The 23,887-nt window shown below is 36.2% G+C and overlaps 1 protein-coding gene across 1 annotated transcript in view; it reads right to left on the bottom strand.

Annotated features, from left to right (window-relative positions):
• Window positions 1–469: 469 nt before the first annotated feature.
• Window positions 470–23,887, bottom strand: part of Decr1 (2,4-dienoyl-CoA reductase 1) — a 33,334-nt gene continuing 9,916 nt past the window's right edge. The window contains exons 2-10 of the mRNA XM_069991030.1: window positions 22,500–22,702; window positions 21,045–21,102; window positions 20,836–20,922; window positions 19,508–19,655; window positions 7,333–7,432; window positions 4,261–4,333; window positions 1,162–1,308; window positions 758–820; window positions 470–667 (exon numbers count right to left, since the gene is read on the bottom strand). Of these exons, the coding sequence (XP_069847131.1) occupies window positions 608–667; window positions 758–820; window positions 1,162–1,308; window positions 4,261–4,333; window positions 7,333–7,432; window positions 19,508–19,655; window positions 20,836–20,922; window positions 21,045–21,102; window positions 22,500–22,702 (939 nt within the window). The 3' untranslated portion in view covers window positions 470–607. The remainder of the gene's footprint in view (window positions 668–757; window positions 821–1,161; window positions 1,309–4,260; window positions 4,334–7,332; window positions 7,433–19,507; window positions 19,656–20,835; window positions 20,923–21,044; window positions 21,103–22,499; window positions 22,703–23,887) is intronic.

Below are 23,887 nucleotides of genomic sequence, written 5' to 3'. Positions count from 1 at the left end.
AAGCTAAAACATGTGTTTGCAGGAATGGGAAACAATAAAGACAAGGAAGAGATGTTATGACTATAACATTCAATGTACTCTGTGAAAATGGAATGGGGTTACTTGAGAGGATGCGTGAGGTTGTGATAGCTGTAGAACAATGAAGGGGTGACATTGATCAAAATGCATTGTACCCATAAGCTGACATCTTGAATTGAAACTCCTTTGTAAAACTGCTTAAAGGATAATTTTTTTTAAAAAAAGCAAAAGTACATTATGTTGTACAGTTAATAAATGCTACAAATGAAAAAATTGTAGAGCAATATCTTATTTTTGAACAAACAATTGTTATCACTGTCCTGACACATAAGAAGATTTGGGTAATGTTTGCTAATTTTTTATTAGTGCTGAGGATGTAGTCCAGTGGTAGAAACCTTAGAATGTGTGAGGCCCTTTGTTTAAGTCCAACACCACAAAAATAACCAAAACAAACCAAATCAGACAACAATTTATTCATCTTACACTGATCAAATGATCAAATTCATCTTACATCTGATCAAATGCTCAGAGTGTGTATCATTTGTTGCTTCTAACTTTTACTGTACTCAAGATGAAAGCTCAAGTTGCCTTAGGAGCCTTTGGTCTTCCGAATGAGTCCTTCTATTTTATCCCACTCCCCTTTGGTAATCTGACACAAAAAGAAAACTTCAATTAATATGGGTTGTTTGTTTTAAAGCTTAGCATCATAGCTGCTAGTATTATAATGAAATGGCATTACCTTCTGCAGGCTGTTGAATTCACCTGATAAAAATACTTCCTCTCCACCATCAAATCTAATGACCTTAAAAAAAAAGTTATTTTCATATCTTAGTTGGATAGAATATCTCTTTGGCACTTTCAATGAAACCCCTAGATTTTAAAGATAAAACTGATGATTAAGCCTCAATTGAATAATAATTAGGATTCTCTTCCCAATAAGATTTAGCTCAATCATAAGGATCATTTTAGAGCCATGTCTATTAGTAGATAGACATATTTATTGAGAAAATGTTAAGACTATTATATGTAGTATTTTATATTAAGTGAGTATTTATATCCTATTTACATTCAGCATTGCCAGAACTAGATTTAAAATAGGGCTTCCCATTTCCCCCCAAAAACAAAAGACACAAAACTACTTACAGCTCCATTAATCCAATTAGCATAATCACTACAAAGAAAAATAGCAAGATTTGCAAGTTCTTCCACAGTCCCCAGCCGACCACAGGGAATTCTGTTAATCATATCTTGTTCAAATGTTCCAGTTGGATCCAGACGACTAAATGCACCCTTAGAAATTAAGAAAATGCAATTATATTGTGTGGACATGTGTATGTGTTTAAATGCAATCCTTTTCCTACTTAAGCACATTTGTATAAAATGGGAAGCTACTACCATAGCAGCCTGTTCATACCTTAGTCTTTGTGAGGCACAGAATTTTAACCAATTTTTTTACATTCACTCTAGTCCAAGGCCTGATACCTCTATTTAGCCTAAAACAATAACAAGGAACAAAGGGAAAAAGGAAGGAAGGGAGGAAGGAAAGAAAAAAGAAGGAAAAAGAGAAGGAAGGAAGGAGAGAGAGAAAAAAAGAAAGAAATAGGGAAAGAAGGAAGGAAAGAAGGAAGGAAGGAAGGAAGGAAGGAAGGAAGGAAGGAAGGAAGGAAGGAAGGAAGGAAGGAAGGAAAAAGAAGCCAAGGAAAAAATGTAACCTTTTTTCCTAGTTTCTGCTGTATAAGGTGAAGATATTTACTTTAATTTCACAAAGTTGTTAGAAACATCAAATAATCCAATGTCTTTGAAAGAAAGGTGAAATATGTGAAGGGTGCTGTGTGGTACAGGGAATGATAACCTTATCCTTTCATTCAGCAAACACAGAACAGTCACTCAGGTAGTCAATTTTTATAAGAAGGTTCATTTTCTTCTTTTTTCTTCCCAAAATAACAGAAAAGAAATAAAACACAGGCATAAGGATATGAAACATAAGGAGATCTTAGAGAGAAAAGAACCCTCAGCAAACTTGCTTCCCAGTCTGTTTTGTACTGATGAAAGACAGAGACAGGCCAAGATGAGGTCTAGGTACACTAATAACAATAGTTAGCTTTTTCTCTACTCAAGCCTTGAAACATGGGTGAAAGCTTGCTTCAGCAACACAGTAGGAAAAACAACACAGACTCTAAGCACCTTAGAAACCCTCCAGAGTCTTTTTGGACGAAGATAACAACTGGAAGATTTTCATTCTATCAAAGCTTGTTAGTTTCTCTAACTCAATGTTTTTTTAAACTTAAAAACTAGTGGTTCACAGCTATAATCTTAACTACTCAGGAGGCTGAGATCCGAGGATTGTGGGTCAAAGCCAGCTCAAGTAGGAAACTCCATTATCTTCAATTAAACCACCAAAAAGTCAGAAGTGGAGCTGTGGCTCAAGTGATAGAAGGCTAGCCTTGAACAAAAATGTTCAGGGACAGCATCCAGACTCTAAGTTCAAGCCCCAGGACTGGCATGCGCCTGTACATGCATGCACAGGTGCATGCGCAGACCAAAAACAACAACAAAAAAAGATACCTATTATTTGAGTACAGTTCATGACTATATTGCTAGAGATAACTTCCTTGACAGGAAGAACTCTATCACTTGAGTACCTTTGTTCACAGTGAGTACTCAATAAATACAAGTTAGATAAATCTAACAGGTGATCTTTCTTGCATACCAAAGAAAGAAGCCCTGGGGCCAAAGAAAGAAGCCTCTGTGACTTCAGTTCTTCTCAAATAGTGCTTAGCAGAGATATATACCCTGTCATGTCTTAATATATGCTTTTGAGTTATTTTCCCACTAATTTTATTAGACTATTTTTGATGTGTTGGATAAGATTTTAAATCAAGTTTCTCTTGCTCAGATAATTTTCTTTCCAATCATCACCCATTAAGTTGCTAAATAAAGTAATGTGGCCATTTCCATGTGAATATTTAACATCCCAGAACAATCTACTAAATGTTCCACTGTACTAATTCTTTTACATTTATGCATTTTGACTGGGTTTGCAGCAATCATAAATTCTTGCTTTTCATGAAAACAAAAAGAAAGGTGATGGCAAAGTTATCTGTGAGATCATCTGAAAAAACAGAAAAAGTGGACATTCTGAGAAACATCTGTAATTGCATTATTAGTGATAATTATCTGTCGCAATGAAGTCTATAAGGTTATTAATAATAGGTAAAATCATGCCATCAAAAGGATTTTTCAATCACAAAGATGTAGGAGTGAGATGACACACATAATTGACAAAGTGCAGAAGCATGGGTATGACTCAAAGAAAATGTTACCTATAGCAAAGCCGAACCTTCATGATAAGTTTCTGGAGCATGACTTAAACTGAAAATATAATTATATTTCCATGATTTAAAAAGGGAGGTCAAATACAGGATGATGCTAAATGAAATGAACTCTAAGACATAGACACAAGAGGGTTTTTTTTTAATGTACTACATGATTTCTTTTTACTTTTGTGATTTTTTCCCCTATGGTTTATCTCTTGTTGTCACTGCATTTGATTTTGGCATCCTGGGTATTGTATATATGTTTATCTGAATTAGAGAAGGGAAGGGGAACAATAAAATGGTGAGACAAAGGACAAAGGAGGTAACCAACACAACAGCAATACTCACAAGACAATATGTTGCAAATAAACTGTACAACTTGGGGGTGTTTGGGGGGAGGGAAAGAGGGAGAAAAATGAGGGAGGGGCAACAAGTTAGACAAGAAATGTACTCACTACCTTACTTATGTAACTGTAACCCCTCTATACATGACCTTGACAATAAAATTAAAATTTTTAAAAAGGAGATCAAAGGAATAAGAATCTTTACCATATGGTATAAGAAATAGAGAACAATAACACTTTACAGTAACAGAAGCAAATCAGAAAGAAAGAAAGAAAGAAAGAAAGAAAGAAAGAAAGAAAGAAAGAAAGAAAGAAAGAAAGAAAGAAAGAAAGAAAGAAAGAAAGGAAGGAAAAAAGAAAGGAAGAAAGCTTAAGATGGATGGCATAAGGAATCCTAGAAAATTAAGAGATTGATACAGACCTTACCACATCATTACAAAGCTGTTAATATCCCCGACTCCCTCATTACTTCTTATGCTAGATAATGGTAACCAAGGATTCCTGGGAAATTCTTCACACAAAACCAATTACTATACTGTTCCTGGATCATTCAGTGTCACAATATAACAACTAAGACTTACCTTAGTTTTTATTGGCCCTGGTTGAATTATATTGAATCTCATTCCATATTTACCCCATTCACCTGCAAGTGACCTAAAAATTGAAATAAACACAATGTATTCCAAAACATTGTACTACATGTTAAAAACATGAGTAGTTGTCACTCATTGCATGCTTACTACATGCCAGAGATTATATCCCAAGAGGTGTTATTGCCGTTGCCTACATTGCAAATAAGGTAACTGAGAATTAATACAATTTCACCAGGTCATGTTGCTAATTTGTCAATCTCAAGTAGTCTAGCCTGAGTCTGTTCCCTTAATCACTCTGCTATACGACCTACCATTCATTTTTTACTATCATTAGTCTCTATGTTATACTACCTGGCTTCTACAATTTAGAAGAAACCAAACATCACTATAGATTTTTAGAATGGATACTCATGACTCATATAAAAACATGAGACTTTTATAACCTTCCCTCACATTTTCTTGAGTTTAATCCTGTACTCAGAGTTCATTATAATTTTACTTATGGTCACAATGTCTGAAGCATCACAAGTACTCTAATTGAATAAGAGATGAATTATATAGATTTAAAATATTAACCACATCCATGTCTAACTAGGCTTTAATATAATTGCTAAACTGAACTCCAAAGGAAATAGGAACCTAACAAAATCTTACTAAATGAAGTAAAATGGAATACTAATAGCAAACACAGAACCAACCTGTTTTAAAAATATATTTGACTGGGGCCTAGAAGGTGGCTCAGTGGTAGGATGCTTGCCTCACATGCATGAGGCCCTGGGTTCCATTCATTAGCACCAAGTAAGCAGAAAAAGCTGGAAGTGGCACTGTGGCTCAAGTGGTAGAGTGTTAGCCTTAAGCTGAAGAGCTGAAGAGCTGAGGGGCAGTGCCCAAGCCCAGAGTTCAGGCCCCATGACCAGCAAAAAAAAAAAAAAAAATATGTATATGACAGATAGATCTACCTATTTTTCATTCTAAGCTTATTTTTATAAATTTATATTGCTATGTGTCTTTGTATGTGTATACTTAATCTAGTTTATAAAACAAGTTTAAGGAAGGCCACCTAAAAGCATACAAATAATGCAAATGAAAATATACTAGAAAGGGAAGGAAAGGTAGAGGCAGGGAGGGAAAAAGAGAAAGATAAAGGAGCCACATGCCACGGGCTTATGCCTGTAATCAATCCCAGCACTCAGGAGACTGAGATCAAGAGGACTTCCATTCAGAACAAGCTTGAACAGGAAAGCTCACAAGATTCCACCACCAATTGACCAGCAAAGAGCCAGGGTGGTGGAGTGGCTCAAGTGATAGAGTGTAAGTCTCAATACTGGTAATATATAAGTGCATGTGTGTTTATTTATATAAATAAAAGGACTAAGAATAATGTCAGTATCTCAACTAATAAACAAGAGTGAGGCAAGTTGGCTTTTATTCCAATGAGGAAAGATAACCCAGCACTGATAGTTCACATCTAACTCAGGAGACTGAGATCTGAGGATTGTAGTTCAAAGCCAGCCTGGGTAGAAAAGTCTGTGAGATTCTCACCTCCAATAAATTACCTAAAAAAGAAAAAAAAAAGCCAGAAGTGGAGCTATAGCTCAAGTGGTAATGCTACCCTTGAGCAAAAGAAGCTCAGGTACAGTACCCAGGCCCTGAGTTCAAACCTCTCAACCAACAAAAAAAAAAGAAAAGATAAAGAGAAAAAGCTGGGATGTAGTTCAGAAGAAGAACACTTGCCTGGCATGCACATGCAGCTAGGAGGAAGGGGATGGAGGAGCAGGGGGAGGAGGAATGGAATAATGAGAGAACCTAAAATATTTAGCTAGGGAATGTTATATACACACACACACACACACACACACACACACACACACACACACATTAAAAAGTTAATTCTGGTGGTAATGTAAACAAAATAGGAAAAAAAACTGGTATCAAAGACATGAATGACATGATTAGTAGAGTAAGCCAGACAATGGTAAGAACTCCTGTCACAACTAACACCATGGCAGAGGCCACTGAGAAACAAATTTGAAGAGTAATTATGCTCCCACAAGAAAAAGCCACTAGACTTGACAAGTGCTCTTCATCTATGCTAGTACTATTAATTTTATATAGTAGTTATAGACAGTAGTTTAGTAAAGAGGGTGAAGATATGTTTAAAAGGTTAACAAAGGTAACAGGGAAGACATATAGGAAAGTAGAAAGAGATTGACTCCAATGTCTAATTAGGGGACACTAGCTACATGCGACTAAACAATTTTTTATTTAGTTTTTCAGTCACAGTGATTGCATTTTAAGAGTCCAATGGCTGCATTTTGGCTACTGGATATAGCAGATTTACAAAACATTGCATCACTATAAAAAGTTCCATTGGATGGTACCATAGACAAAGGACTTTTCTAGGAGAAAGAATCTCTTCCAGGTACTGCAGCTTACACCTACAATCCTAGATATTCAGATAATAACATCTGAGGATCTCAATTCCAAGCTAGCTTGAGCAGGAAAGTTCATGGGACTCCTATCGCCAATTAACCTGCATAAAGCCAGACAGTGCAGCTGTGACTCAAGTGGTAGAGCAACAGCTTTAAGCAAAAAAAAAAAGCCAAGGGATAGCTCTCAGGCTCTGAACCCAAGCCCCAGTAGTAGCACAAACAAACAAACAAACAAAAGTATGAGTCTCTTGGTGAATTTAAATTATGCTTTTGCGTGGTGTTATTGGCTCACAACAGTAATCCTATCTACTCCGGAAGCTGAGATCTGAGGCTTTTGATTTAAAGCCTGCTTGGGCAAAAAAAAAATCCATGAGACTCTTATCTCCAATTAACCAGCAAAAAGCCAGAAGTAGAAGAATGGCTCAAGTAGTAGAGCACAAGCCACAAAAAAGCTAAATAAGAATGTGAGGTCTTGTGTTCAAGCTCCAGTACAGGCAAGAGAGAGAGAGAGAGAGAGAGAGAGAGAGAGAGAGAGAGAGAGAGAGAGAGAGAACACAGGAATTTAGTTCCATGAACTACCAAAGCACTTATTTATCATCAACAACAGGATTATTATAGCCATGCATACTTGTTCAAGGCTTCCACGCCTGATTTGGAAGAAGAACTTGGTACTACAAAGCCAGACCCAGATTCAGCATAGATGGTTGTAATGGCAAGAAATGCTGCTCCTGAAATTTTAAAGGATATTGTTAACCTCATGGCTGTACCAACTAGCATCAGGAAATAAGGTATAAAAATACATTGAATCTTAAAAAAAAAATTCACCAGCCCCTAATTAATGAAAAGGATAACCTAAGAAAACTGTTGTATCTTGCTACTACTAATCTTGTTGTCTTTAGAATGATCTGACTTACTGGAAATTCTACACCTGGGGAGTCATTACACAAGCTCAAATATCAGTGCATACTTCCATAAGACCCTGAATAATCAGGGTCTTAACTAAGTACCACTTACAGAAGAATAAATCAGAATTAAAATTATCAAGGGTGTCTGCCTCCAGTATGATGAACTTACCTTTCTGCCACAAACATCAAAGAAAAACACTGTAAGATATACGGCAGGGTGACATGGTTCAGAAAGAAATGTATTCATTATAAAACTTATAAAACTAACCCCTCTGCATATCACCTTTATAATGAAAATTTTTAAAGATACACGATATACCTATACAACAGGTAGAGGACACTAAGAGAAGGAAAAACAAAAGGAACAAAGCTAACATCATCTAACATTTATCTAGAATTACTTCATAAGACTGTGGCAGTAAGGTAGAGAAAAACAAGCAGAAAATAGAAAATAGAGCTTGAGGCTGTTGAGCAACCAGATTTGTGAGTAAGAGTTCCTCCAAGGAGGAAAGTAGTTGGGGGAGAGCTCCATTAATCTTTTTTTTTAATTATTGTGAGAATACTGTACAGAGGAGTTACAATTACATGGGCAGGATAATGAGTACATTTCTTATGGAGCATTGTTGCCTCCTCTTTGTTTCCCCTTCCCATCCCTTCCCATACTCCCCCCTCTCCCCACCCGAACCTCCACCCACCCCCCACCAAAGTTGTAAAATTCGTTTTTGACATAACGACTTGTACATCTCATTGTTGCAATGGGTCCACCTGTATCTCTAATTAAACGATTTGTTTTTTCCCTTCCCCTCCACAAATTATACCAACATCAAATACAGTAAAAGCATGGGTTATACCATGGGGGAGGGACATACAAAACAACAAAGAAATAATCTTATAAATATGTTAGAAACAATTGCATGAAAGGAAAAAAAAAACATTTGAATTCTTATCTTGGGGTTCATTCCCCTAACATCAACTTATCTGACCTTTTCAGCTTGACTCCGACATACACTAGTTATTGCAAATAAGGGAAACAATGGTACCTATATTTCTTTGGGTCTGGCTTACTTGACTTAATATAATTTTTCCAAGTCTTTCCATTTCCTAACTAATGGGGCAAAGTCATTCTTTCTGATGGAGGCATAGAATTCCATTGTGTATATATACCACATTTTCTTGATCCATTCATCTACTGAGGGGCATCTGGGTTGGTTTCATATCTTAGCTATGGTAAATAATGCTGCAATAAACATAGTCCAGGAGCTGGGAAGGTGGCTCAGTGGTAGAGCGCTTGCCTTGCATGCCTGAGGCCCTGGGTTTGATTCCTCAGCACCACATAAGAAAAAAAAAAGCCGGAAGTGGGGCTGTGGCTCAAGTGGTAGAGTGCTAGCCTTGAACTGAAGAGCTGAGGGACAGCGCCCAGGCCCAGAGTTCAGGCCCCACGACTGGACCCAAAAATAAATAAATAAATAAACATAGTCCATTAATCTTTGTAGAGTCTCCTTCCTTGAATATGACCAAGGGTTAAGCTGTGCAAATTGATGTAAAATTCTATGAAGCCAGCAAAAAAACAACTTTCAGGACGATAAGCTAAATATCTATCAGACCTCACACAGCGTTCAAACATGGGAATTCACGGCAACTTTATTGAATATCCAGGCTTTCTGTTCAATGGTATTTCCTTCTTTTCTTCCTCCCTGCCTTCCTATCTGTGTGACTATCACCAAGAAAGCAAACAACAAATGCTGTTGAGGATGTGGGGGGGAGGCAGGATGTGCTGATCCACTGTTAGTGAAATGTAAATTAGTGCAGACACTATGGAAATCAGGATGGAGGATCCGTAGACATTTAAAAGTAGAACTATTGCAGGGCATTGGTGACTCATGCCTGTAATCCTAGATACTCCTAACTCCAAAGGCTGTCATCTAAGGATCTGGTTCAGAGCCAGCCCAGACAGTGAAAAGTCTGTGAGACTCTTATCTCCAATTAACCCCCAAAAGTTGGAAGTGGAGCTGTGGCTGAAAGTGGTAGAGTGCTAGACTTGAGGAAAAGAGCTCAGCACTCAGTCTCTGAGTTCAAGCCCTACAGCCAACAACAACAACAAAAATGTAGAACTACTATATGGTCCTATTATTGCATTGCACTCCTGAGATATATCTCAAGGTATGTAAGTCTGCTTACACTAGATACCTGCACACTCATATTTATAACAGCATGAATTACAATCAACAAGTTATGAAATTAGCCTAGGTTAACACCAATGGAGGATGAATAGATAAGGAAAATTATATTCACAGGCACACGTATGCACACACACACACACACACACACACACACACACAAGCACACACATACAATGCAGTATTACTCAACCTAAAAGAAAAATGAAATTACATCATTTGTTGGAAAATAGATAAACTGAAGATATCATATTAAACAAAATAAAAGTGTCAGAAAAATAAATATTGCATGTTTTTCTAATTTACAGAATCTAAATCAAGAAATGTATATATACACATATATATGTTATATAGATATATATGTGTATATATGATTTATATAATTAATATATATGATATATATATCATATATGTATATGTTAAGAAATAGCTTAAGTGGTAGGAGGGATGCCTAGCAAGTTCATACCCCAATATTGTCTTCCATTAAAAGCTGGAGGCATAACTCAAATGGTAGAACATGAACTCAAGGCCCTGAATTCAAATTACAGCACCATTTAAAAAAATAAATAATATAAAAGTAGAAGAGGGGACTATTTGGGAAGAAAGGCATCAGAAGCGGAAGAAGGGAGATAAGAGAGTAATGGAGGGTGAACATTATTAAAGTACATTATGTATATATGTAAGTATTTTCCACATCCCAGTATGGTCTGCAAATGACATACACTAATAACAGGCTAGACATGGTAGCATAAACGTGTAATAACCTTTGGAGGTTGAAGTTGGATGATCACAAGTTTGAGATCTCTCTCTCTCTCTCTCTCTCTCTCTCTCTCTTTCAAACACACACACACACACACATACACACACATACACACCAATATATATTTATAACATATATGCTAATTTTAAAAGGAATATTAATAATGACATTGTACCTAGAATAATTGAAAGTATCTAGGACATAGTAAGTTTTCAGTGCATGAACTAAATGAATGGAAGATTAAAAGAATAATCTTAAAAGCCAGGTGCTGGTGGCTCATGTCTATAATCCTAGCTACTCAAGAGGCTGAGATATGAGGATCACAGTTCGAAGCCAGTCTGGGCAGAAAAGTCCCTATGACACTCTTTCTTTTTTAAATATATTTTTTATTGTAAAGATACTGTACAGAGGGGTTATAGTTACATGAGTAATGTATGCTTTTTTTTTTTTTTTTGGTCCGGTCATGGGGCCTGAACTCTGGGCCTGGGCGCTGTCACTCAGCTCTTCAGCTCAAGGTTAGCGCTCTACCACTTGAGCCACAGTGCCACTTCAGGCTTTTTTCTTATGTGGTGCTGAGGAATCGAACGCAGGGCCTCAGGCATGCAAGGCAAGTGCTCTACCACTGAGCCACCTTCCCAGCCCACATGAGTAATGTAGTAAGTATATTTCCTGACACTCATCTCTAATAAACAACTCAAAAAAAACCGGAAGTAGTGCTGTGGTTTAAGTGGTTAAGCAGTCATCTTAAGCAAAAGAAGCACAGGGACAGTGCCTAGGCCCAGAGCTCAAACCCCACAACCAGCAATAATAATAATAATAATAGTAGTAGTAGTAGTAATAATAATAATCTTCAGCTTCTGAGAAATCAGTTATTTTTTTATACTCCCTTAGGCAAAATACTAAATAAGAAGTTCTCTCTAAGTTTAATATTTACAAAAGGATGAGTATAGATGCATGCATATCCTAAAACAAAAATTAAGGAAATTTGAAAGACTAGTAGAAAAGTATTTTGAAAAGCACCCAAGTAAATTCTCTCCTACCACGTTTAGTTTCTCTTTCCCTCATCCTTTTTCAGAATAGAAACAAAAAAACAAAACTCATCATGCTCTGGAAAATATGGGGGTGAGAGAGGAGGCAGGTCCGCTATTTTTAGCATCTGAGAAATAAGTATGGTTCCATTAGTAATTCTGGCAACTCTTTTTATATAGTAATCTCAGTTTTTCAGATCTCTGAAAATTAGTTTGCTTCTAAGTTATTACTCTGGGAAAATGAGTGATGTAGAACACCAGTGGGCTCCATTATAGCAATCATGGAAGATGCCAACTGCATCATCCTTACAGCTAAAGTATAAAAGCTACTTAAATAATGACAGCTACCGATGCAAAGCAAAAGTGCCACCTTCCAGTTAAGATTAAGCAGATATCTTTTTCCATATGTAGGGAAGGAGTTACATCCTCATCATATAATTTCAATGCTAAAATAAAAGGTACTGCATTCTTCTCTTTTTCCCTGTCAGTTTATTTTTTTAGCCTAAACAATCTGAATATTATATATTCAGATATATTATTCTAATAGGAATGAATGCTTCAGGTGGAACAATTACCAGCTGGGAATTCAAAAAATAAACAATGAGGGCTGGGAAGGTAGCTCAGTGGTAGAGTGCTTGCCTTGCATGCCTGAGACCCTGAGTTCGATTCCTCAGCACCACATAAGCAAAAAGAAAAAAGCCGGAAGTGGCGCTATGGCTCAAGTGGTAGAGCACTAGCCTTGAGGTGAAGAGCTGAGGGACAGTGCCCAGGCCCAGATCAGGCCCCACAACCGGACCCCCCCCCCAAAAAAAAAGAACAATGATGCCAAAAGTTCAAAATGTAGAATCGCCAGATTCCTGGTTTCGTTACAGATATACTTTTTTTATATATAAGAGGCAATGATTTTCATTATAACTATTGCCATGCAAGAGGTTTATAAATGGCAAGTAAATTTTCTAACAGGCCAATACAGAAAACAGAAACAAATTTTTTTATTTAGTAAATTCAAAAAATAGAGACAATGGTAAATGAATGAAATAAACATTACACTTCAAGGCCAATACTTAAGCCACCAGCTCCATTTAACTGATTTTTTTTAACAACAGTGCCAAGAATATCCAATGGGACATAAACAGTCTCTTACTGAGAATATAAGTTATTCATATGCCAGAGAATAAAACTACAACCCTGTCTCTCACTATATATGCTACTAACTGAAAATGGATCAAATACCTAAACGTAGATTGGAAGGTATGAACTGCTAGAAGAACAGAAAAAAACTAGAGATATAGGCAAAAATTTGGAGGGTAAGACCTCAAAAGCAAAGATAATTCAAAAATAGGAAAATAAGATTATAGCAAACTAAGAAGCTTCTATACAACAAAGGAAATGACAGAGAGAAAATATAGCTGCAAAAACACAGAAAATACAAAGTCTATTCATCTGACTTAATATGCAGAATACAAAGAACTCAAAAAAAAAAAAACAGAAGCAAAATCCTAAATAAATCTGATTTAAGACTTAAGACCTAGTAAGCTGACATTTCTCAGGAGAAAATATACACTAGATAGAAAGCATAAAAAATAATTAATATTACTAATCATCAAAGAAATGCAAAGTAAAACCACAATGAAATATCATTCTATTCTTCTTAGAATGGCTACTATCAAAAAGATTGAAAAATTACAGATGCTGGTAAGGAGATAGAGAAAGGGGAACTCACACAATAAAGTAGTAATGTAAATTAGTGCACCTACTATGGATCTGGTATGGAAGTTTCTCAAGAAACTACAAATAGAACTACAGATTGCAGGTGGACATTACACACATGATCCAGCAACTCCACCACTGGATACATAGCCAAAGGAAATAAATCAGTGTGCATTCCCAGACTTACTACAATATTGTTCATAATAGCCAAGATATGGAGTCAACCAAAGGTTCTATCAGTGGTTAAAAGGATAGAGAAATTATGCATACACTGGAATACCATTCATCCGTGAAATGAATCCTATCATTTTCAGCAACATGGATGAACCTGAAAACATTATGTTAAGTAAAATAAGCCAAGAACAAAAGACAAACACCACATGTTCTCATTCATATGTGGGAGCTAAAAACAAAGAACTCATAAATTTGCAGGACTAATTGATATTAAAGGCTAGAAAAGGGTAGGAAGTAGAGGAGATATAGGAAGATGATAATAGGTACAAAAATACAATTAGAGAGGAGGAATAAATTCTAATTTTTCATAGCACAGTAGTGTACTAGTTTAAAACAATTTATTATGTATCCAGAAAAGAAGTGCTTGATGGCCCCAGCTGGATGACAAGGATCATGTCTGTGAGCGTAGCTAGTCAAGAGACTTGGGTCAGATGCTGGGCGCCGGTAGCTCACACCTGTAATCCAAACTACTCAGGAGGCTAAGATCTGAGGATCATGGTTCATATAGCCAGCCCAGGCAGTTAAGTCTGTGAGAGTCTAATATCCAATAAACCACCAGAAGTGGCACTGTAGCTCAAGTGGTAGAGTGCTAGCCTTGAGCTGAAGAGCTGAGAGACAGCGCCCAGGCCCAGAGTTCAATCCCGACAACTGACCAAAAAAAGAAAAGAGAGAGAGGGGGGGGAGGGAGAGAGAGACTCAGCTCAGGAGAAATACAATTTGAAGCCATCCTGGACCAAAATTAAATAAATAAATAAATCCCTGAGACCCATTCTTAATAAATATCTGGTCACAGTAGCACACCTATCATCCTAGCTACATGGCTGGCATGGTTTGGAAGATTCATGGTTTCAGGCTAAGCCAGGCCAAACGGTCCATGAAATTCATTTTATCAGAAAGCAGCTCAGGATGGTGGTGCACGCCTGTGATCCCAGCTATGAGAGAAAGGATAAAATAGGAGGATCAAAGTTCAGGCATGGGCATGGGCAAAAAGCAAGACTTTATCTCAGAATATCAGTATATGTGACTAAGTACTTTCTCCTGATGTCAGGAGGAAATGCATTTGACTGATTCTTTGGTTTCCAAAGCCAACAAGGCTTGTGGACATTTAACACTGCAGTGGAGGTTTTATCTTTGAAGGGAGGGAAAGGGTCAAAAAAAGTAAAAAGCATACATGCTGTAAAGGAAGATGAAAAATTGTTTCTCCTCATTAGTAACACTATCATGAAGAAAACTAAAGGGCTGTAACAGAAAAGTAAAAGTACTATTAAGTGAGTTTAGCAAGCTCCCAGGAAAAAGAGCACTAAAGGATCCATTGTGTTTCTAAATACTACAAGCAACCAATTGGAAGCAAAATATAGAAAACAACATCCACACTAGCACTAAAGATTTAAAAGAAAACAACTTCAGGAGCAAGTTTACAAAATATATGTCCTGAAAACAGCAATATATCCCCAATAAAAATTAAGGAAGACCAAAATAACAGAGACATCCCAATAGATAGATAACCTTGGGATTGTTAAAATAACAATTCTCAATATAAATTTAACACAACCTTGGACAAAAATGGCTTTCCCATAGGCTTTTTCATAAATACATCAAGTTAATTCTAAAATTTCCACGGAAATACAAAAGTCATAAAAGAACCCTAACAATTTTTACAAAAAAATAAAATAAAATAAAACTGGAGGTCACAGGCATTCTTTCAAGTTAACATCAAGTGGGAGGAATCAACATGTATAAAAAATACATGTTCATATTATAAAGACATATAATCAAAACAATGATACACATATATCACTGGAAAGAATAGACAGTTCAAAAACTGACTCATATATGTATGATTAAGTCATTTTTCCATCAAAGTTCCAAGGAAATTCAAGTAGGAAGGGATAAAGACACAAAAAAAAGAAAGATCTCAATTATTACCTCATAATTAATGAAAAAATATATCATAGACTGAAATGGCAGGAGTAGAAACTATAAAATTTCCAAACATGGTGAAGTCCTAAGTAGGACTTCAGGTTAGGCAAAGGGAAAATTTCTGGGGGGGGGGGGGAGATAGCTCAGTAATAAAGGGCTTACATAGAATTGAGTCATGGCCTGGATTCAACCCCCAGCACCTCAAATAAATAAATAAATAAGTAAATCTCAGCCAAACCATAGGGGGATAGTTGGACAACATCACAATTAAAAAAAAAAAAACAGAAACAACTTTCCTCTTCAGAAAAAATTGTTACGGAACAATTTAATCACAGTCTTGGGGAAAATTTTTTCGAAACAAGTATTTCATAATGGATAAATAACTTCTGTAAGAAATTTAAAATAATTATTTTAATTTAATACCAAAAAGACAGAAAAACAATTTTTTAAGCAGACAAGAAACTGGTATAAACCAGACATGGTAGAACATGTCTGTAATTCTGTTATTTGAAAGACATAGGTGAGAGGATAATGGTTCAAGTTCAGCCTAAGGAAAAGCTGAAGATTCTGTCTGAAAAGCAAAATACGGCAAAAAAAAAATTTGGAGCTCTGGCTCAAATGGCAGTTTGCCTATCAAGTGCAAGGCCCTGAAATCTCTAGTATTGCTTCCCCACACCAAAATAAATGTACATAAACTTCATGAAGAAGCACTGGTGGCTCATGCTTATAATCCTCAGGAGGCTGAGATCTGAGGACAACAGTTCAAAGCCAGCCCAGGCAGGAAAGTCCATGAGACTCTTATGTCCAATTAGCCACCAGAAAACAGGAAGTGGTGGTGTGGCTCAAGTGATAGAGCACTTGCCTTGAGCTGAAGAGCTCAGAGACAGCACCTAGGCCCAAAGTTCAAGCCCCACAACCAACCAAAAATAAAAAACAAACAAACAAAAAACTTAATGAAGAATATATGCTATGTGTGATACATATATATATATATATATATATATGTATGTATGATCATATATAAAAAAAGATATTTCCGGGGCTGGGAAGGTGGCTCAGTGGTAGAGTGCTTGCCTTGCAAGTATGAGGCCCTGGGTTCACTTCTTCAGCACCACATAAGCAGAAAAAGCCAGAAGTGGTGCTGTGGCTCAAGTGGTAGAGCACTAGCCTTGAGCTGAAGAGCAATAAATAAATAACTAAATTTTAAAAAAGATATTTCCTGTACATATCACCCGATGTGGAAGAGAAGAAATAACTGTATTATCAAAACTCATAGAACTCATAAACTTTATAGACCATGATAAAGACAATTTGCCTCATGAAGGTTAGAATGTGTTTGTGACTTTAACTAAGAATCACTATCCCACAATACTGTGAAATTTGTAAAATGTATGTAATCACTTAATCCCAATAAAGGAAAATTGCAAAAAAAAAAAAAAGATAATTTCATTTGTATCAGGAAAGTGTTCATTACAAATGAGGAACAACTACTCAACTCTTAAGGGGCTAAAACTTAAAAAGTTTAATGATACCAACTGTTGGCTAGGATGTGGAGCTACTACAACTTGCAAATTGCTGTTGGGAATCCAATATAGAATAGCCAGTTTGGAAAATAGTTTGGCAATTTGTCCAAATTTAGATTTCCCTTATATTCATCAAAAGGCGCTGCTCACGAAGTTAAAAGGAAAATATTCTAAATGCATATGATATGTGGCAAAATAATCAACCCAGATAACATAAAGACTTTCTACACAGCAACAGTAAAAAAACAAATGATCCCATTAAAAAAAAAAACACACAAGTTTTAATGTAATAGTGAGAACTGAATGAAGTTATAAAGAAAGACCTTTTGAAAGTGACCAAATACTCTTCATTTAAGATCTAAACACTGTATTTAGCATGCTGGGAATTGGTGTTTAAAAGCTTCTTAACTCATAATTGGTCATTGTTCACCAAATCTGATTATCCTTCTAATTAGCTTCTCTGCCTCTAATAAAGACACAGTGCTCTGACCCTGGTCATCTGCTGACCCCTTCCAGGGCACCTTGTCAGCAATTCTTACCCTCAGCAAGTGAGGTTCTGTCTTGTAGTGGTTGGTGCTCTCACCTTTGCCAATCTGACTGGCTCTATGACTAAACTTCCAAGATGCTAGATCACCTAACATGCTTTTGATCACAGGTACACAGATACATAGCTGCACCTGACCTGCAGGGTCATCCACACTGATATACTTGAGAGATCATTAGCACTTTAGTCCTTTGACTGTAGATCCATTACCAAAATAGATGCTCTTCACTGGCCCTGGGGTCCAAGTTCTCCAAACTCTGTCACATTACAGCATCAATAACTGTCAGGAATCGTGGTAGAATAAAAACTGGATTCCATCTTTTAAAAAGTCTTACCTAATCTATTTTTAATAAAACCCATAGAATTTTAATCCAATGTGATGAATAAAAATAGATCAAAGTCTATGTTAAAATGAAACACAATAATGAGAAGAGAGTCAGACAGAAATCTTAGGGTCACAGAAAAAAAAATAAGAGGGCAAAAGGAAGAAACAGAAGAGAGAATCAGGCAGAGAAAGAAAAAGTAATGAAGAAGACAGAGATTAGAAAGAAACAGAACCCAAAATGAAGTATTTATAAAAACAGAAGGCAGAGATGGAGAAAAGTTCCAAAATCAATGACAGAGGTGACTGGCCCAAACTCCACATGTGGAGCAGACTCACTTCGCTGTCTTAGCCTTCAATTTCAATGAGTCCTTGGAAAATGGATGGAAGTTACCAGCATTACAAAAGAACAGTCAATTCTCAGTATCATCCTTCTGTTTCTATTTCCTCTCTTAAGCTGATTTAGGTATTAGCCATGGTATACTGAAAAATGAACTGAAGCTCAAAGACAGAGGCTCCTAAAGAAGAACCTTCCTTCTTTCCTCAAACCTCAGTACAAGATCATACCTAAAAGGCATGAGGTATGTCTTCTTTATTCATTTAGTGACATCATCTCTGAGAAAATATCTCATCTCTTAAGTCCTCACCTCAATCTACAGAGGGCTAGAGTCTTGGCTATCTCTAATTGAATCATGCAGAATGAGGTCTGACACAGGAAACTCAGCAGTGTCTATATAAATGGTTCTATACAATACATGTATACTTACACATAGACACTCTACTCATGTTTATGTAAGTACAAACTTTCATTAGGAAATTTGTTCACAGTATTAACAAAATGGTTCTAATGACTTCCATCTAAATCTACTCTGTCCCCAGTATTCTCAATCTCATTATCCAAAGTATTCACCAGGGTAATAACTTCTTTATCTAATAAGTAAGGTATTTAGCTCTTGTCAATTTCAGTTACTTTATCTCCTACGTCATCTTCAAAAAGAAACCAAACAAGTTTTCTATCCTCTACTGTGCCAGTCACATCAAATTACTTTCTTCATTAAAACTTTCAATGAAGGGCTGGGAAGGTGGCTCAGTGGTAGAGCGCTTGCCTTGCATGCATGAGGCCCTGGGTTCCATTCCTCAGCACTACATAAGCAAAAAGAGTGATAGCCTTGAGCTGAAGAGCTGAGGGACAGAGCCCAGGCCCAGAGTTCAGGCCCACGACCGGACCCCAAAAAAGAAAAAATTTCAATGAAAAGGATTAACATCAAACTCCCTAGTTACACTTCAACCCTCCTATTTACTAGTTATTTCCTAGTCTCTCTCGCTCTTTTATCCACATCAAATTCCTTATAATTCCCTAAACACTTCTGTTTTTCCCCTCAAACAGGTCTTTATTCAGGAATGTTTATATTCCGCTCCCTCCCTTTTCTCCACATCTAGAGTTTTGCAAATTCAGCTGTAATTACATCTCATCCTTCTCTTTCAATGTCCAATGTACTTGAAATATGTATTTATTATTAATTATGTCATAACCTATGGTAGTTATTTAAGTATCTCTGCCATTACATTAAGAGTTGTATAAGAACAGATTGTCTCCTTTACTTTTTAAGTATCCCGGGGTATAGAACAGAATCTCAGCATGACTGGACCCAATAAATGTGGGAATATATAGAAACATACCTTTCTGTGCTTTAATTAGTTGTTTTCCAATCTCTAGAGTCACATAGGCTGTGCCATTTAGAACGATGTCAGTTATGGTCTTCCAAGCATTAGCAGAAAGTCGTTCAGTGGGAGAAATAAAGTTTCCTGCTGCATTGTTTATCACAATCTAATAAATGAATAAGGCCAGTCACAGAAAATGTTCAATGCTCCAGGACTTTTATTTGTGCAACTTATTAATTCAAATAATATAATACAGCTGAAGTTTATAGCCAGCTACAAAATAATACCATGAGATATGCGTTGGTTCTATATTTTTTGAGTCTGTTAAAAACCTCCTGTAATTTCCCAATTTCAGAATCCTAACCCTTGTCTTTAATGAGGGTAGACTCTATAGCCAAGAATACAAATACAGATTAAAAATACTTTATTTCAAGGTATCTCAAGAAATGCCTTATAAAAGTCAGGCACAGGTGGCTTAAGTCTATAATCTCTGCTACTCAGGAGTCTGAGATCTGAGGATTGTGGTTCCAAAATAACCCAGGTAGGAAAGTCATAGAGACTCTTATCTCAAATTAACTACCATAAAGCTGTAAGCAGAGCTGTGTCTCAAGTGACAGAGCCCCAGACTTGAGCAAAAAAGTTAAATAATAAGGGCAGCACTTGGGTCCTGGGTTAAGTTCAAGCCCCAGTACAGAAAAAAATTTTTTAAAGAAACAAAACCTTATAATTCCAGTATCATTTTAACGTTGTGAAAGTCTTGATTAGTGACCACTTCACTAACAATATTCTGCTTAGTCCTATGACAGATTCCATAAAATTAGCCTGTCTGAAAAATCTTTAACAGAAAGATGCTCTCCTTGAGATTACTAGAAGAATGGCTTCTCTTTCTAATAAATGAACCAATAACAGCAAAATATTCATGTCTTAAGTCTTACAAGGAGAAATGTGGCGTTTTCCTCAATTTTCCTTGTTTGTATTATTCTCCACCACCACAAGAAATAATCAAAAGTTATTAAAAAAAGACACACAAGTCATCAATCATTTAAACTAGATATTGTGCTCTTAGATAACTGCTCTCATTATTTCATAATCTTATTAAATAAAGTAAAATCAAGTTATTTCTACAGTTATAAATGTGCTTTTGAAGTATTTCTGAAAGAAAATGATGTAGCAGTCCAGCTGATCATTTCTCTGCCTTAAGCAAAGTTGGGATTTTCCTAAAGCCAGAAAGTAAGTGCCTTTCAATGCAACCCTTGCTCACATCAGTAGTTTATTTCCTTTGTATCTTGGTGGGTATTTTCAACATCAAAAGGCTTGTGTTTTGGCTTCTTCTCCATTATACTTACATTAGGATGCCCTGCAACTTTGATCAGTTCCAACACAGCATCATGAACCATATCAGGATCCCTTACATCACACTGAATTGCATGAACCTGCAAAAGAACAAAGAAAAGAGAGCCGTACATATTCCAGGCTTCCTAAAGCAAAAGCATGAATAAATTATTTAAAGACATTACAACTCCTGAATTTAACTTAGATGACTGTCTTGATGTACCTTATTTCCAGTCTGAGAAGAAATTTCTTCTGCAGCAGCTTTCAAAACATCAATCTTCCTAGAAATAAACACATGGAACTTTGTATAAGTTTTGCATTATACTTTTACTTTAAATTTGTAAGTTAAAGAATACAGAGAATCTGTAGCTTTAAGAAAGGCATTTTTGATAAAGCATGAAAAATTATATCTACACACAAATCACTGTCAATGAGTGCATCTTTCAAAAGCTAAAATTCAGGCCAGGCATCAGTTCACACCTGTAATCCTAGCTACTGAGGAAGCAGAGACCTGAGGATCATGGTTCAAAGCCAGCTTGAGCAGGGAAGTTCATGAAACTCTTATCCCCAATTAACTACCAAAAAAACTAGAAATGGCACTGTGACTCAAAGAGATAGAACTCTAGCCTTGAGCACAAAAGCTCAAGAAACAGTGCCAGGGCTCTGAGTTCAATCTCCAGTACGAACACACACAAATAAAGTTAAAATTTAAATAATGTTCATATACCTGTTACTAATTCAGTGAATTAGTCATTTCTACATCAGTTACTTGGGCATTTTCTATGTCTACTTAATAATAATCATTATATTTGTTCTTTTACCCAGGCCATTTTGAACCTTCAATTTGTAATATCAGTAGGTTTCAGCCTAAACTTAAGAGGTTAGACAACCTATATTCATTCAGTCTTATGTGCTTGAAAGAAATACTACCTTAAGCATGTAACTGTAACCCACTGGTACATCACCTTGGCAATAAAATGTTTTTAAAGAAATACAAAAATAAACTACATAGTAATAAAATAAAAATACTGTTTTAAAACATTACAACATGAAAACAAAAATGTTCTAGCCAATTTGCATTTCTGTGTGACACAGTGAACATCCTACATTATGTAAAATTGGAGGGAGGGATAAATTTCTTGACTAGCTTTTAAAGCTCTAGATTTACATAGTTACCCGGTATTAGGATATGCCTAAATAAGAAATTCCTTAACATGCTCTTATCCTTTCTACATTCAATACAATAGATGTTCTGAAATATCTGCCATCTTAAAGAAAACAGAAGGATTATAGCCATTATCCTAGTATAAGGTTAACTATCAATTAAAGCAGTAATCACAATCACTACCACTAGAAACAAAGCATCCTCACTATACTTTGTAACATTATCACTGGTTTTAAATGTAAACATCATCACTTTGATAATTGTCATTATTTTTATTACAAATGAATACCTGATTTTTTCAGATTTATTTAATCTGTATAATATTTTATAAAATTTATAGATTATACTTATAAAATTTATCATTTTAATTTGTCTCTTTTATACATGATTTACACCATGCAAATTTGCATCATTTGCATATGAAACAAATCAAACAACCCAAAGAAGTTTCTTCAATATTGTGGTAGAGAACTTTTCCAATAGACCCTCAAGTACCCACTGATATTCACTTACCGGCTGGCTATCACACACTCAGCCCCCAGGCTGGATAGAAAAGTTGTCATTGCCTTGCCAAGACCAGTACCTCCTCCCGTAATGAATGCCACTTTTCCTTGAAAACTATTAGGTGGTAACATAGGTTTTTGAAGTGGTGGAAAAAATTTAGACTGTGGAGCATTGGTAGTTTGATATAGTATTTTTGTTCCATAACTGAAAGACTAAAACGAAGAGAAAATGAATTAAAACATGTACATATATTGCCAAAAATAAGATGAAATTTTAAGATTTATTCACAAATTCAATATTAATCAAATTCTTGGATGAATGCAAACTCTTTGTAAGCATATAATTATTACATATTATATATGATATGTTATATATTATAAAATCAATTATTATTCTTGTTTTCAGTGTTAAGTAACGTGAGGAAGTGGCTTAGAACAGGTTCCAAGATAGGTGCTGGTGGCTCACACTTGTAATCCTAGCTTCTTAGAAGGCTAACATCTGAGGATCATGATTTTAAAGCCATTCTGGGCAGGGAAGTCTGTGAGACTCTTATCTCCGATTAACCCCCAGAAAACCAGAAGTGGCACTGTAGCTGAAGTGGTAGGGTACTAGCCTTGAGAAAGGGTCCAGGGTCCAGGCCAAGAGTTCAAGCTCCATAACTGACAAAACAAAAGAACAAACTCAGGAGTTTGCAGGCATGGAAAGAGAGATTTTCTGTCTAGTCTATTAATTCTACTCTCTGAAGTGGTAGAATTTCCTCTATATCATAATAAACTACCATCAAGTTATTTAACCTCTGTGTGTCTCAGTTTTTTTATCTGTAATATGAGGACAACAAAAGAACCTTCTTAATAGAATACTGTAAGGACTACCTATGTTAATGTAAGTTAAATAGCATAGCACATATTGAGCACTCTATAAATGATTTACATGTATCTTGCTTAAAGTTTCAGAGGAAAAAAACTTACACAAAATATTTTTTTCTGTTAAAAGAATATTCCTTTAGGGCTGGGAAGGTGGCTCAGTGGTAGAGAACTTGCCTTGCATGCTCAAGGCCCTGGGTTCGATTCCTCAGCACCACATAAGAAAAAAGTCGAAAGTGGCACTGTGGCTCAAGTGGTAGAGTGCTAGCCTTGAGCTGAAGAGCTGAGGGACAGCGCCCAGGCCCAGAGTTCAGGCCCCACGACTGGACACCCCCCCAAAAATAAATTAATTAATTAAAAAAAGAATATTCCTTTATAAAGTTTATCAAATCAAAGGTTGGCTTGCTTTTTCTTTCCTTTTCTTTTCTACCAGCACTGGGGCTTGAACTCAGGGCCTCGTGCTCTTGCTTAACTTTTTCCCCTGATGGCTAGCACTCTACCACTTGGGCCACAGTACACTTCTGGCTTCTTACT

The sequence above is a fragment of the Dipodomys merriami genome, unplaced genomic scaffold (genome assembly GCF_024711535.1).
Source record: "Dipodomys merriami isolate MVZ:Mamm:240054 unplaced genomic scaffold, mDipMer1.0.p SCAF_4, whole genome shotgun sequence".
In the NCBI taxonomy this organism is placed as follows: domain Eukaryota; kingdom Metazoa; phylum Chordata; class Mammalia; order Rodentia; family Heteromyidae; genus Dipodomys; species Dipodomys merriami.
This window is presented reverse-complemented; position numbering and strand designations above follow the sequence as displayed.